Below are 15,287 nucleotides of genomic sequence, written 5' to 3' on the forward strand. Positions count from 1 at the left end.
CATCCATGTGCTGTGAACTTGGTGAGACATGATGTGGATGTCCCGTCAATCAAATAGAGGCACCTTGTTGTTCGTATGACGTTGCCTTAATGATTGTCTATCTGTTGTTTGCAATGAATGTTAATTGCACTTGAGTGTCCCTGTGTCTTTGAGAGTCCAAAAATGCTTTGCAGAGATCTTATCGATAGTGATGGAGCGATGGTGGTGTGAGTGACGCAGGCTGATCTCAAAGTTCCCGGCCACCAAAATTTATCTCCAGCTCGGCGCGACGCAGTCTACACCTCACCACCAAGACAACTGCCCTCCTTCACTATGCCAAAGCGCAAGAACCAAGCGCTTGCTAACGGAAAATCTAAAAAGAGAGCCATCTCGGACGATGAGGCGCACAAGAACTTCGACGAGGGTCTATTCGAGAGTAAGAGACTCGCAGGCTACACCAAATACTACGCGGAGTCGCAACCGTATGTGTATACCCTCAGTTTTCTGTACTCGTCTAATAGTGGTGTAGCTATAAGCATGCGGTCATTAACAAGCTCGTCGACGATTCGCTCCTGCGCAAAGTGCGCGAAGAAATCCGTGAACACATCTCCTTTACGCCCAAGGAAACCGACATCTACAAGATCCACCAATCCGGCGACCTAGCGAACCTCGATGGTCTGGACGATTCAGCGCTCAAGCGCTTGCCTTCTCTACTCACCCTCCGCGACTCGCTATACTCATCCGCCTTCCGCAAATACCTATCTTCGATCACTGGGTCTGGGCCATTGAGTGGAAAGAAGACAGACATGGCTGTGAACGTATACACACCAGGATGCCATTTATTGTGCCATGACGATGTCATTGGTAGTCGGCGTGTAAGCTGGATCCTATACCTCTTGGACCCTGATAAGCCATGGAAGCCTGAGTATGGAGGTGCGCTGCGGTTGTATCCCACAGAGCACAAGAAGACTTCAGACGGCGATGAGGTTAAGGTGCCATCACCTGAGTTCTCGCTTGTCATACCACCTGCCTGGAATCAGCTGTCTTTCTTCACAGTCCAGCCTGGAGAGAGCTTCCACGATGTCGAGGAGGTCTACAGGAGGGGCCTTGATGAGATGGAAGAGGATGACGGCGGGCGAGTGCGCATGGCGATCAGTGGCTGGTTCCACATCCCACAAGAGGGTGAAGAGGGGTACGAGGAGGGTCTCGAGGAGAAGCTCGCCGAGAAGAGTTCGCTCGCACAACTGCAGGGCGGCAAAGCAGATGTCTTCGACGAGCCTCAGGCGCATTGGGTGGAGAACCCATATTGGGAAGAACAGGCGAAGCAGGATGATGACGATGTTGAGCTCACGGAGACGGAGATCGATTTCCTTATCAAGTACATGAACCCTAACTACCTCACACCTGACACCGTCGAAGAAGTCTCAGAACTGTTCCAGAACGAGTCTTCACTACGACTTGCCGGCTTCTTGTCAGCCAAGTTCTCCGCGCGCCTGCGCGAGTACCTCGAGTCCAAGGATCACGAAGCCAACCCAAGTCTATCATCAAACCCTCACAACAACAAGGACGCAAAGGTTGGTGTTGCGCGCCCACCACACAAGCAGCGTTATCTGTACCGCCAAGCCGTTCAACCCATCCCATCAGAAGGTTACCCAGAGAACAGCGGCATGACGCCTTACGACGAACTCGTCGACAACCTCTTCCCGCACCCAGCATTCACAAAATGGATCTCGCTGGTGACCGGTGCCACCCTCACAAAGAGCAATGTCTTCGCGCGCCGCTTTCGCCGTAGTCTTGACTACACGCTCGCCACTGCCTACGAGGAGGAAGACCCTCAGCTAGAAGTCTGTCTCGGTATTACGCCCTCCAAGGGCTGGGGTGATGAAGATGAGGCTGAGGAGGAGGCTGAGGAAGAGCCTAAGGAGAACGGTAGCAAGGGCAAGGGTAAGGGCAAGGGTAAAGCTAAGACCAACGGCAAGTCTGAGCCTAAGCAGAAGCAAGAAGAGGAAGAGGTCGGTGGATATGAGATGTACATGGCTGGTGAAGATGAGGATGATGCGCCGACCGGCGAGCCCTCCACAAGCACAGGTGCTGGTCAGAGACGCAAGGCAAAGGCTGATCCTGCAATCTACAAGAGCGCAGGAGATGATGAAGATGATGGTATCTTGTTTAGTCAGCCCGCTGCTTGGAACAACCTCGCGATTGTGTTGAGGGATAAGGGTGTGCTGAGGTTCACGAAGTATGTCAGTAAGAGCGCAAGGGGCGACCGCTGGGACGTGTGCGCAGAGTACGGTGTTGAGTTTGGGGATGATGACGAAGAGGACGCAAACGAGGAGTAGACCGAATGTGGTGAAGCGTAGAACACAATAAATCACGATACTGCATGTGGCGGACACATAATTCTTCCATCTTGTGAGAGGTTATTTCTGTTCTGAGTCCCCAAGATTTGGTTCTGGTCACACGAGGCAAGATAGATCCAGTGGTCTCGATTTTACTTCAAATTTGACTATAGGCAATACTACAATACACCGACGATTCCGTTCATGGTCACTCATTCTGTGCCTTCGCCCCAAGCTTGAAGTCGATATTTTTGTCCAGTGCTTGCAGATAGTCCTCCTTCCCCTCGTCTCTCTTCTTATGGATTTGACTGAGCGAATGCCCCATTCTCTGAGCAGCTTCATACCACATCCTCTCGAAATTTTTCTCTGTGGTCGATGGATGAGGCAGAATCGCCCATTCAGGTAGTTTCTTCCCGAAACGACCCTCCTTGTTCGGCTTATCAGAGTTTTTTTGCCACCAGTAGCGCTGGCGTTTATCAAGCCCGACTTCGTACCAACGCTCCCAGCCTTCCAGAGGGGGTGTGGTTCTGAACGGCCAACTGTACTTCTGCCAGTCCCGAATTTCGAAGCGATGCTGAACCAATGGATGAATGTACTCGTTTGTCTCGTAACCGGTGGGAGGGTGGTCTTTGCTACCCTTGATACCCGCGATGGGCACCCACTCGCCATTGATCTCCATCTCTTCATGACCTGGTTGTCGTGGCCGTGTACCGTTGAGATGATACATCTTTGTAAAGCTGTCTACAATTGGACCAACTCCCCAACCAAAGTCGAAGTCTTTGTGTTCATGAGGCGTCTTTGCCCTTTTTGGAGGGTCAAGAGGACTGGGTTCATGGCCGATGTATGGGACATCCGGTACTTTGTTCCACGCCCATTCTATGTAGCCTTCGTCTTTTATGTGGTGGTAGGTGCAGTGTTTGCGAACATCTGTGAGCCAAGCTTCGTACTGATTCAAGTATTCTTGAAAAGCTGTTCTGTCGACGTCGAGATGAGGTGCGATGCATTGAAGCATCCACGTCAATGTCGCAACAGAGATATCTAGTCTGGTCGTTAGTTGAATCCACAGAGGACAGAGGACAGGATCAAACCCACTCTCCATGTCGCCTTTCATCTCGAGGAAGCCATCATCGGAACCACCTCCGCAATTAATGTGAACTCCCGGAAACTGTCACAATAGCGTCAGCTGAGTTTTGCGCTGAAAGAGGGCGATGTTGTGGGAGGAGCAGAGAGCGTACGTACCCAAACCTGCTTTAATTCGGGCTTTTCCTTCTTCTCGTTCTGACCTCCTTTTAGATAGCTGTTTGTGTCGATGTACCAAAGGGTCGGGCGGAAAGCTTCCCGGCGCTCATCCAGAGCCAAGGCATGGTATGCATGTTTGATACCTTCCCTTGTCAGTTATCATCTGCTGGTCAAAAAGGTTGGATGCGACTCACGGCTTGATAGTTTGACATTGTGAAACCCGAACTTCTTGCGAAGCCGTCCATGGTCGATTCCACCCACGTTTGGTACACCCAAGCTACCGACCGTGTCCCAGACACCGATGACCTTGATTTCTCTGGTTTTATCGTCCTCCATATCCACCGGTTTCTTGATCAAGGCGATCGTCTTGCCGAATTCGTCTGCCTTCTGGCCGGTGAGTATCTTCCAGGCATCGCTCTTGGCAAAGCTTGTCCCGTCGTTGCTGTTCATACCCATGTAAGCACGATACACTTGGGGAAAGAACTGCATCTCGAGCGGTTGAAGGACACCGATATCCGCAACCAAACCCGCGACCGCTCGCGCGGTGTACGCGCCACGTGAGAAACCGAAGCAGAAGATCTCGTCTCCCGGTTGATAGTTCAGGACGATGAAGTTGTACGCCTCAATGACATTCTCTGCTAGGCCAGCGCCTGTTCCACCCTGACGGACTGCCTCTGTGCCACTGAGATTGCCGGTTCCTATCCCGCCATCATAGTAGACGACCTGGTGCCAGTTTCTGTTCTTGTCGTCTTTGCCTGTACGAGCTAAGACACGGCAGAGCTTGGTGACGTTCGAAGGTACGTTTTCCTTGTCGCTGACACTAGACTGCCAGGTTCCGTCGCAGCAGACGATGAGGCGTCGACCCCAGGGCTTTTCGGCGTCGGCCATAGTGGTCTTGGGCAAGAAGAAAGGGATTGTAGATATCAGAAGGACTGCCGCAGGATACTTATAAGACTTCTGAGCAGGCTTCCACCACAGAGGACGAGTTGCACGGACGCGCAGTCGATAAGCACGGGCGAGCCGAAGTATGAAGGGCAATTGGTTCATAAGAGTTTGTAGATAAGATGGCAGCGATCCATCTCACCTTTTATGTCCCTGAATCTCACACCGCGGACCTCCCAAGCCATCCCAAGTCCTCCAAGCTGAGCTCATCGTCAACCCCGGTCATGGGCCAGCCGCAGCCAATGCGCCTCGCAGCTGTCCACCACATCTGAAGCGTGCTGAGAAGCTGCAAGATGGCACGTTCACCGTCTTCGCATTCGTTAGCTTGGCAGCCGTCTCATTTCCCATGTCTCCAGATTGGGCGTTCGTGGACTCTGGACACAGCTCGGGAGAACGTGCTGAACGGTTCGGGGCGCAGGGCCACGGTAACTGCGAAACTAGACAGTGCTTAAACTGCTTTGGGCAATAGACCCTGCGCTAACGCCGAATGTGAACTTCAGCTGGGATTTGGCTGGCGCAAACTTGAGCTAGGAGAACAATGCATTGTGTGGATTGGCCTCCTTCATCGGAAAGTCGGTGGGTAAGTATGATATATGGTGTGGTCTATGGAAGCGAAGGTCAGCTTGCTAATGTCGGTCATGCGAACGTGACAATGGTGGTTATACAAGGGGAAGTGTATGCAGTAGCTGCAGGACTACAGCGAATGCAGAGGTCGATAGTTGAAGAATTCACATGGCGAGTTGGCGATACGGCGTTCAAGAAAGCTTTTTCAGATTAAATTGTCCTTGTCAGAGATTTGTGGCGTACTCACCTGCTTCAATGCAGGAATGAGTGGGTACAGCTAAGCGATCCAGAACCAGATCTTCTGGAACACATTCTTCGGCACAGGTGCTCCAGAGATGTCATTCGCACACAGCTCATCCATCTCCCTCTTGCCACTCATAACATCAACGTTTTGGATCTTAATGCAAAATGGAGTCCGGAACCAGATCTTGTGGCCGATGTACAAGACTAAGAAGATGGGAATCGTGATGTAGGCCGCGAGGAAATCAGAGACATCCCAATTGCCGTTCGCGAAGACGCCAAAGCCATTTGTGATGGTCAATAGCGAAACGACAACGAGAACGACCCAGACAGCGTAAGGCTGGAACTTTGTGCGGTAGGGCAGCTGATCGAGCATGTTGTTGTAAATCATGGCCTTGCGGAAGCGAATGTAAGTGATCATGACAACAATCCAAGCGATGAACCCGGAGATGGTGGAAATGTTGGAGAACCAGGTGAAAACTTGGGCACCGGTGCTGGAGATGTTGAGGTATGAGAGAAGACCAACGGTCCAGGTCGCGAGGACTGCAACCCAAGGTACACCGTTCCTGTTCGTCTTACCGAAAACCTTGGGAGCGTCACCGTTCAGTGCCATGCCGTATAACACACGCGATCCGGAGAAAAGGAAAGCGTTACCGGCCGACCAGGCGGATGTCAACACTGCTGCGTTGATGGCATGGTTCAAGCCACCAATTCCAGCCCTCTGGATACCAATGACGAAAGGCGACGCGGAAGCGTTTGAGCTCGGGCTAAGGAGTTGGGGATCGTCCGAGGGAACAATAACACCGATGATGAAGGATCCGAACCCGTAGAAGATTGCAAGTCGCCAGACGAAACGACCAGCAGCCTTGGGGATGTTGCGTCGAGGTTCGATCGTCTCACCAGCACTGAGCGCAATGAGTTCCGGAGAAGTGATGAAGGCGAAACCGGCTCGGACAAACGCAGTCCAAAATGCCAGAAATCTGCCACCACCTCCTCCGGTGAGATACGGTTTGAAGGCCCCAGGTTCATTCCAGTACCTGAAGCCCAGACGGCCCTGGCTATTAGGGCTTCCACCCAGCATGATCGTGAAACCGACAATGATCAGACCCATGATTGTGATGAACTTGATAGAAGCAAACCAGAATTCTGCTTCACCGAAAATACCAACTGCGACGATGTTCAGGAACAAGATGATCACGAGGAAGATAGTGATCCAGACGGCGCTGTGAACAGGCGTCTCCCAGTAATCCAAAAGGATGGCTCCAGCAGTGGCTTCAGCGGCAACAAGAATGGCGTACGCGTACCAGTAGTTCCATCCCACTGCAAATGCGAGGGAAGGGTCGACAAAGCGCTTGACAAAGTAGGGGATGGTGATACCCTTCATAGGCAAGTAAGTGACGATTTCAGCCAAGTTGTTCATGACATTCCAGACGACGATCATCATGGCTAGGTAAGCCATGAACAGCGGCGCGGGGCCGACCAACGCAAGGATGGCACCGGATCCAACGAAGAGACCTGTTCCAATAGCACCACCAAGGGCTCTGCATGCCGTTAGTGACTGACCTGATAATGTTCAACAGAAAAACAACGTACAAGAACTGGATGTGTCGACTCTTCAGTCCACGATGTGTGTCTCCTCCTCGCCCAGTAGCTTCGCCAACTGTAGCAGCGCCGTGCACAAATGGCTCCTCAGTGGTAATTGTCTGCTTGTCGTAACCATATTGCGTTGCTTCGTAGCCCTTCTCAGCCTCTCCAGCACCGACAACATGGTGGTTCGGCATCTTGAAGATAGACTGTGGCAAATCTGTGTAGCTCTGCCAAGGTAAGGTGAGAGTCTGATGGGAGGTTAATCGGCGTTCCCAGTCCAGTCTGCACTCTGTCGCGGGCAGCGGCGACCTGGATACTCTTATATGATCTTCCCTCGTCGCGTTCCTTGCGCCAGGGTGCTCAAGCAGAGATTTTCAAGCAGGTAGCCCGGCGCATCAGACGCTGATATGCCAGCATCTTGGCTACCACGCATCCCACACCTGGAATCGGTAAAGGCAGGTCGCTTCTATTGTTACCATGACAGGGGTGCTACAACCATGCGCTTAGATTCCTCAGACTGCAGCCAATTATTGTTACGTACAACCCCAGATATTGCGGGAGAAGATGCCTGATGGCGCGATGTTCATGTGGATTTCTAAGGCCGAGTTTATGCGAGCAGTAAACGCTTGCGAATACTGGTCTCGAAGCGCGACCTGACCCGTGCGCGATGTCGGAGGGTCCAAAGCTCGGTTTTTCGCGGTGTGGGACTTTGAGGCTCAACCCACATGGTTGGAAATGTCGTTCGAGAAGCCTGCTAGCCTTCGACAAGTCGTCCACAATCCATATAGCGGGATACGGGTTCAAATTCTGAGGTGTTCATGGGTCCTGGGGAACGCGGGGAACGGCGATGCTCCTCGGCAGCCGGAAGCAGCCGGTCATGGGAACGAAACAACAAGATCGAAAGGAAGCACTTCGAAGGATTTTTACGGGGACTCTGATTGGTATGAAGTATCTGTAAAGACGTGATCAAGCTCACAAGCCTATCTTGGCTTATCAGTAAGGTCTCCACTAGCTGGAGATACGGTATCTACAGTTACCGCCCAACTGAGTAAACGCGAAACGCTTACGGCGTCCAGCGCGGAATGGTTGTATACGCCGAGAAATATTACTCCGCGTACAAGAGTCTTGGTCCGACTGAGCCCAGGTTCGGGGTCCGCGGCAAGCCAAGAAGCACGCATGTATGCACATGTCAGACGTCATAACACAACCGGAGCCGGTGTCTGAACAATACCCACCAAGGTGCTGCCATCAACTCAACATGTCCTTCGAGCAAAACAGGCTTGGCATTGGATGTTGTTCTCAAGAAGCCATCATCGATGAACTGAATTACGATGTCTCAGCCAGCTATATCTGAGCCAGTATCAACTTCACTAATCGACAAAGTCCTGTCCCAAGCGCAAGCTACAGCATCGCACAGCTGGGAGTTTGGCGTTGTCTTCGAAGCCCTGCTAGAATACCACAACCCTTCACTCACCGTCTTCCACACTCCCGTATCACAACATAAAAAGCACTTATCTGATTCCAATGGAGACGTCAAAGTGCTGAAGTACATCAAACCATTCATTCGAACAGATAGCACCACACTCTGCAAGGGCAACGGTAGCATATGATTTCCTTCTAACAAGAATCTATATTTCATCTAACATTCACCTTCAGGCTCATCAGCCGACCCAGCCTCCCTCGGCATCCCTGCGCTCTTCCTCAGCCTCAGCGATCCCAATTCCACCTATCTCCCAGCCGCACAACGCCAAATCAATCACCTCCTAACTAGCGTCCCCCGCCTGCCCAACGGCGCTATCTCTCACCGCGAAGCCATCGCATCAGCATGGGCAGATTTCATCTACATGGTGCCGCCCTTCCTTGCTTACTATGGCATGTACACAGACGACGAGGGGATGGTGCGAGAAGCCGTGCGACAGTGTCGTTTGTATCACAAGATGTTGCGCACGGAGAAGGGGTTGTGGAAGCATATCGTGAACGTTGGTGACAGTGCACCTGGAGAGCGTGAAGAAGACGACAAGGGGTTGTGGAATACGTCGAATGGGTGGGCTGCTGCGGGGATGGCGAGAGTGCTCGCTACGGTGCGTGGCTCGAGGTTTGTGGGGCAGATGCACGAGGAGCAGAGCTTCTTGGTGAAGCTGGTTGAAGATATTATTTGTGGTGCGATGGATCACGACACGGATAACTCGGGACTTCTGCGCAACTATGTGGATGACGAGACGTGGTGGGGCGAAGTAGCTGGTACGGCGCTGCTGACTGCTACTGTGTTCAGGATGGCTGTACTAGAGCCTGGTATCTTCGGAACCAAGTACACAAATTGGGCTTTGTTGAGGATGGACACAGTAGGTCGATGCATTGATGTGGAGACCGGTATCGCTGCGCCCGTCGTCAATCCTCTCAGGGAAAGCCAAAGAACACCGTTGAGCGGTTCAAACCCTGAGGGTCAGGCGTTCGTGGTGCTGATGTACGCTGCGTGGCGAGATTGGAAGGCGCGGACTGCTGTGATATGAACAGACTATACATGACGGGAGTGACGCAGCCTGCTCAGGTCGTACTATCATGAGGCCTCGATGGACTCCTGGAAGGCGTTCTTGGTGGAGTTGGTCTACTAAAATTGAGTCCAAGGCCAGGACTGGCTGCCGGCAACGGTATCGATAACAGCACGTCGGAGCCGAGCGAATGATGCAAAGTCGAGATACCTTCAGAGGTGGAGCGAAGACGCGGTGAAGCTTGTGGGCTGATGCGCGGCGTGTTCGCAGGGCTTGGACCGTTGCTCTCGATGTGATGTTCTTCAACCGAAGGATCTCTGGAGTGGCGGTATTTCGCTTTGTGCTGCTGGTGGGCCATCTCAAAGGAGTTCATGCCCAGCGTGTTTCGCGATTTTCTTGCGTGGTGGTCTCCGAATCGAGTCTCGCGATCTTCGTCCTTCTCCTCCCAGAAGCTCTCCCACCCAGCGAAGAGCGGTAGAGCGAGCAGCAGCACCGGAAGAAACTGGCCAAAATTCCAAGCACTCTCATCCCCTTCAATCAAAACGCCTTCTGGAGGGTTACCGAGAGCTTGAGTGTATTGGAGCCCGTCGGCAGCCATGTAGATACCGTAAATAGAGTAGGCTGGTGCAATGATCCAAGTGCGGAAGACAGCGCCACCGTACCAGATCCACCACCACCATGTTCCTTTCTTGTTACTCTCTTTAGGGTCCTGGAGCCAGTACATGGCTGCTATCACGGCTACATGCCCTCCAATCGCGCCAATTAGCAGCGCTGCCCACTTGCCGCCAAAAGCTGCCTTGAATTCTGGTCGGTCGCCCTTGAAGAAGCAGGCCAGGGAGTCAGAGAGATGTAGATCGACGATGTCGTAGGAATATGAGATGAAGGACGTGTATCCCAATAAGGCGAGATTGGCCAGCATGAAGAAAATGCGCGGAAGGTTGATCCATTTGTTTCTGACAAAATAGTCCCGTAGGGCCACAACGGTGAGAAGGTGTGTCACTGTGGTGAGAAAAGCAAGGTCAGTAACGATTCTGAAATGATAGACAGACATAGAGCAATGTTTTATCATTGCAGTAAACTGAATAGCAAGTCCGGTGAGAAGCTGAGTGTCCGAAAAGGCAAGGAGATTCTTGCTGAGAACGCGCGACCAGAATACTACTGAGCGCCAGTACTTTTGGCGGTCTTTTTCATCGTGATTCTGTTCGTATGGTGTCTTGTTGTTCGTGAAAGTTTTCCTGTAGAAGTTGATGATGTCGTTAAATCGATCCAAAAAGAGGACCGTAAATGCAATCAGAAACGCAAGACATGTTGTGGATAGGAAACCGACAATGATCTGAAGGTTGTCAACAAGAATCATTAGATTCAGCTAGAGGTCCGTACGCCTATACCAGCAACATCTGGATCTGCGGGAACACTCGTCCTCTTCAATGTACAGTTGACTGTAGACTCCGCACAGTCAAGTAATCTCCAGCCCATGGTTGATGTTCAAGCAACAACGAGCTGGTGCGCAGCGAGGAGCTTTATTGTAGCTGGTGTTTGATTGTTGGATCTTCGAGCAGGTTGTGGACAGTACATGAACGGCGCAGAAACCGATCGCAGCCGATGTTTGCTCGTTAGGCTTTATGTGTAGGTTGTGAGTCTCAGCCCGCTCCTACACCCAAGAGCCGGAGCTGCGCAGACGGGTCCTGCGCCAACATGTCAGCCTCAGTTTGAACCTCAAACAGGGCTGTGTCGCGAGCGGGCGTCACTCCGCCGGACCGCTTTCGAGGCATCCCTCCCTGTTGTAAGATAAGATCTGCGATGCGGTGCGTGAACCATTCACAACAAAGTTAGAAACAAAAGCCAGGAATCTGGAACCGATTGAGCGCAAAGGTGCAGGAGCTAGGCTCTTATTGGTGGGTGCGGGGGCTGAGCCCTGCAGCTGTTACAGATTCGGCTCTTTCGTAGGCTGTGCTCCATGCACATGTTCCAAACGCCGACACCGCTAGTGTACGGTTGATCGATTGGTTTAACGTCCTATGTGAGTCTGACCTGGTGTGCGATATGTACTGTAAAAATATACCACTGTACAAAGGTACCTCCGATCATGCTATGCAATATTACAACTAGTGTCAGGCTCAAACGCAGGTGTTGGAGTCTGCATCTCTCCTCCAAACATTATGTAAAAATAGGATGTATCCAGAAATGCAAAAATCATTATAGGTCAAAAGCCGTGTCGAAGTGGTATGTTGCGTGAATGTCTATCGTGAACCCAAATTGCGCCGAGGCATGCATGCAGGAAATGGCGGGTTACGCCGTCATGTCTAGTCGATGTTCGAAGAAGCGATGAGCGCTGTTGCGTTCAGAGTGCTTCATATTGGCCGAGCTTAATCTGTACGACCTTTCTCGGGGTAGGTACCATTGGCAACGCCGTTGATTTTGGCATTCTTCTCTCTTGTCTGCTTGGGGATGGTCAAGCAGTTGATGCCCAGGTAGTCGCAGATGCTTGTAATAACGAGATGAGCCCAGCGGCCGTACACGACAGCGGCAAAGACGAAGTACGCGCGGAGGTACCACAACTCGGTTCTCGCAGACAAGGGTCCGAAGGTCGTGCCAGGAATGGTGAAGTATGGGTGGTTGACGAGCAAAGCGCCTCCAATCATGGGTGCGAGCATGATCGTCCAGTATGGGAACGGTTGGTGAGTAAGATGGGCCAAGATGATCTTAGTCGTCATGCGCCCAAAGACCAAGGACATCGTCAGACAGTACAATACCAGGTGGTTATCTTCGAGCAAGTGCGAGTATGGGGATCCAAGCCATGCCATAGTGCATGCCGTGAAAATAATCAAGGGTGTCCACTCGTAGAGAGTCGGGAGGAAAGGCTGGTTCCTGGAACGGCGTGCTTTCGCAACGTTCACCAGACAGGCTGGCACGTGGGCAACGAAGAACGCGAACAAAATGATAGGAATCCACAGCTCCTTTAGAGTGACATTGCCGATCTCTGCCTTGTAGGATGGGAAGTAGCGTGCCAGAGGAGTCGACCAGATCTCAGGACCAAAGTAGCCGGACATGCAGATGAAGGTGCACGCGAGGATCAATCCCTCTGCAAGGCGTCAGTATCTGCGCGCAAGAGGACTGTAAAATGACAAACCTGTAGGACCGTTGAAATATCCAAGATACAGCGTATGTGTATGGTAAGTCTCCCAAGTGGACAGGAACATAGGCAGTACCGGCACAAGAGCAGTGAAGGCGCCAATCTTGGTTGAGCCATATCCAACAGCTGCAGTCTCCAAGAGACTAGCGAGTGTGCAGTTGAGAGAGTCTATCCCATGGCTGCGTCGAGGTTAGTCTGGGGGTTGACGCATCGGGCTTCAGGTCACGTACTCGAAGAGCTCTCCAAGCGGGCTCGAGGTTCCGGTGCGGCGCGCTTGCTTGCCGTCGACGTTGTCCATGGTGGAGTACATCCACATACCGAACGCGAAACTGTAGTATACCCATGATGGTGCCTGTATCACTCATGAGCCTGCTGCACATCGCAAGACATTTTGTTGCGGACTGACCGGTCCGACCAGATCCGGCACGTATAATTCTAGCAACGCAACGTTCCCAAGGATGAAGAAGAAGCCTAGTAACGTGACCAAGTTGGGCGCAATCCACATGGGGAGCAGCTCCACGAAGCCATTCCACTGTACTATGTCAGATCGTGTGCAATCGCAGTCGTCGTTGTTGGGGTCGTACGTAGTGTTTAAGGATGTAGCGGGAGATGAAGGATTTGTCGACGCTCGAGTATTTGTACGTCTTCAGATGCTGGAGCGCATCCTCAGAAACGCATTCGTGCTTTGCAGCGTCTGCGATTGTTAGCAAACAATTCCGTTGGCGAGCGAACGCGCGTAAGGGAGGCGGTACCTTTGCTCGGCGGCATCTTGGGGCTGGTAACGGGGAGAGGAAGCGACATAAGTGTGGCGGGGACGGAGAAACATATATAAGTGCGACTTCAGGCCATGCAGATGCGGGGAATCTTGCAACAGAACCAACTCTTGCGGTGTGGAATGGCAGATGGAACTACGCAGCCATCGCGGACGTCAAACTTCTAAGGGACCTGCCGGACTGGATCGCGCTACAGGGATCAATGTTTGTGGCCGCGCGCGTCATTGGCGCGGCCACTTGTTCTTGCCGTTTTTGCACGTGAAGGTCCACCCGCAAGCCCAAGGACCTTGCAACGACCTTTGTTCGACGATCCTCCAGGCACAACACGAAGATCAAACACAGTCCAAACCGAATCCGCGTTACCGTAAGATGAGCTCAATCTTTACGTCCATTTATTCGTATCCTATAAACCCTGCAGCGAGCCACACACTCGATTTCAAGGTGGCAGACCCTCATGCCTCGATGAAAGCCGAGTATACGAATGTCTCTTCAAGACTGAAGAAGGCGACCAGGAGAAGGTAGGTCAGAATATGCATGCGCAGCGCAATAGCAGGGAGGTACAATAGCAGCCACAAGTGCAGAGCATAGCAGACTAGGTAGTCGTAATTGGCAACAAACGAGTACGGCACCTAGATGCTATGATGCCAACCCGCATCCCAGTCTGCCAGCCTGCCACCACTCGGCGAGTGCAGTAGGTTGGTGTGAATGTAGTATTGCAGCACCTGCACGATGTTAGCATCCGCTCACCCAAACCCACATACATTTTCATCACTTATGTTCCGCACCAAACCCCCAATAAGCGCATGCTTAACCATCGTCCACGGATTCGGCAAACCATTCAACCCCCACCGACTCCCCTTAATCAACAACAAACTCTTTAACCGCCGCAGCACATCCGTCGCCAGAAACTCAGTCGCAGCCTGCAACACCACACACCCGACCACATTCACTACACTCCACGCCACCACCCGTCTAAGCCTCTTCTTCCCGCCGTGCTGGTTCGTAGCGATCCCCCATTTGCCTTGCGCTTTGAATTCGACGGCTAAGCTTGGTACGCTGATGTCGAAGGCGAGGAAGATTAGGGAGGGTAGGATGTAGAGGGCTAAGCGCAGCGCAAACGTGCCAAAGAGTTCCAACTGGAGGGACGAGTAGGTCGCTGCGAGGGTTGTCCAGGCCAAAGAGAGGAAGATTAGGTTCAGAGATGTGGACCCGGAGGATAGCATGGGGATTGCGAGGAGGGAGCCGGTTGAGGAGGGAGGATAGGGACATTTTGTGTGAATGAGACCTGGCCCAAGGGTATGATAGTAGTGTTTTGTCAAGATTTGGGTGTTGGCGCATGCTTATTTTCATCACCTTACTTTTCGAGCCAAGTGTGCAATCTACCATATTTTCAGCTGTCAATTGCACGCTTTACTCATCAGTAAACACTTACAGCGTCAACATCACGAATCCCCTTACGACAGAAACCCTGGTCGATAGCATCCCACTTCAAGTGAGTTACTCGGGTGAGATTGAGGGCGCGACGACTCTAGAAGAAGATAATGCGACCTGGTTCTATTCGTATAGGATGGTCACAAACGACACTTTACGAAATGGGGTTAAAGAACTTTGTACAGGACCCAAAGACCCCCCACCTGATTGGATCAGACTTTGGAAGACTACGAACGACTTTATCGATGCGAGGGGGTTCCGGAACAGGATCAGTATCTTTTGGTGTTACCCTCCAGATTGTATATGGGCAATGGGGAGAGGCGCCACGAGAGTAATGGAACGTCAGCTCGGCCTTACTTTTAACAATCAAGAGGTACTTGCGCAGACACCAGTCATCTCCACTGGGTCTATGAAATTACGAGCACTGTTCAGAGCTGAAGAACGGCACGATCCATACAATATGGACCTTCTGGTGGGCAGGATATCATTCGACTCTACTGACGAAGCCTTCAAAATTACGACCAAGGCAATGCCGGTCTTCGTACGGACGCATGGCGAAGACGGATTGACT

At 52.0% G+C, this 15,287-nt stretch overlaps 7 protein-coding genes across 7 annotated transcripts; 2 read left to right on the forward strand and 5 right to left on the reverse strand.

Moving 5' to 3' along the window:
- Positions 1-249: 249 nt before the first annotated feature.
- On the forward strand, positions 250-2,318 carry BU25DRAFT_439867 (uncharacterized protein; the record flags this gene model as incomplete). The annotated part of the gene is made up of 2 exons (XM_033709129.1): positions 250-461; positions 509-2,318. Exons 1-2 carry the CDS (start codon positions 313-315, stop codon positions 2,316-2,318), a joined length of 1,959 nt encoding a protein of 652 aa, XP_033562129.1. The 5' UTR covers positions 250-312.
- A 208-nt stretch (positions 2,319-2,526) lies between these two features.
- On the reverse strand, positions 2,527-4,445 carry BU25DRAFT_340761 (uncharacterized protein; the record flags this gene model as incomplete). Its single annotated transcript, XM_033702826.1, has 4 exons — positions 2,527-3,356; positions 3,411-3,483; positions 3,558-3,700; positions 3,752-4,445. 4 exons carry the CDS (start codon positions 4,443-4,445, stop codon positions 2,527-2,529), a joined length of 1,740 nt encoding a protein of 579 aa, XP_033562130.1.
- An 863-nt stretch (positions 4,446-5,308) lies between these two features.
- Positions 5,309-7,190, reverse strand: BU25DRAFT_46841 (proline-specific permease-like protein). The gene is made up of 2 exons (XM_033710731.1): positions 6,897-7,190; positions 5,309-6,844 (listed from the first exon to the last, which is right to left on the reverse strand). Exons 1-2 carry the CDS (start codon positions 7,082-7,084, stop codon positions 5,341-5,343), a joined length of 1,692 nt encoding a protein of 563 aa, XP_033562131.1. The 5' UTR covers positions 7,085-7,190; the 3' UTR covers positions 5,309-5,340.
- An 849-nt stretch (positions 7,191-8,039) lies between these two features.
- Positions 8,040-9,417, forward strand: BU25DRAFT_46829 (Six-hairpin glycosidase). Its single transcript, XM_033710729.1, has 2 exons — positions 8,040-8,489; positions 8,547-9,417. Exons 1-2 carry the CDS (start codon positions 8,222-8,224, stop codon positions 9,398-9,400), a joined length of 1,122 nt encoding a protein of 373 aa, XP_033562132.1. The 5' UTR covers positions 8,040-8,221; the 3' UTR covers positions 9,401-9,417.
- Positions 9,418-9,764: 347 nt separating this feature from the next.
- Positions 9,765-10,855, reverse strand: BU25DRAFT_305275 (uncharacterized protein; the record flags this gene model as incomplete). The annotated part of the gene is made up of 2 exons (XM_033702055.1): positions 9,765-10,712; positions 10,760-10,855. Coding segments are annotated over 2 exons (1,044 nt in total), but the record flags the coding sequence as incomplete, so codon positions are not given.
- An 890-nt stretch (positions 10,856-11,745) lies between these two features.
- Positions 11,746-13,280, reverse strand: BU25DRAFT_458331 (ethanolaminephosphotransferase 1; the record flags this gene model as incomplete). The annotated part of the gene is made up of 6 exons (XM_033710196.1): positions 11,746-12,461; positions 12,510-12,691; positions 12,743-12,864; positions 12,919-13,044; positions 13,097-13,206; positions 13,265-13,280. The coding sequence occupies 6 exons, from the start codon at positions 13,278-13,280 to the stop codon at positions 11,746-11,748; spliced, it is 1,272 nt and encodes a 423-aa protein (XP_033562134.1).
- A 309-nt stretch (positions 13,281-13,589) lies between these two features.
- Positions 13,590-14,662, reverse strand: BU25DRAFT_410575 (uncharacterized protein). Its single transcript, XM_033706327.1, has one exon. The coding sequence runs from the start codon at positions 14,506-14,508 to the stop codon at positions 14,029-14,031; it is 480 nt and encodes a 159-aa protein (XP_033562135.1). The 5' UTR covers positions 14,509-14,662; the 3' UTR covers positions 13,590-14,028.
- Between the last annotated feature and the right edge of the window lie 625 nt (positions 14,663-15,287).

The sequence above is a fragment of the Macroventuria anomochaeta genome (genome assembly GCF_010093625.1).
Source record: "Macroventuria anomochaeta strain CBS 525.71 unplaced genomic scaffold BU25scaffold_15, whole genome shotgun sequence".
Lineage (NCBI taxonomy): Eukaryota > Fungi > Ascomycota > Dothideomycetes > Pleosporales > Didymellaceae > Macroventuria > Macroventuria anomochaeta.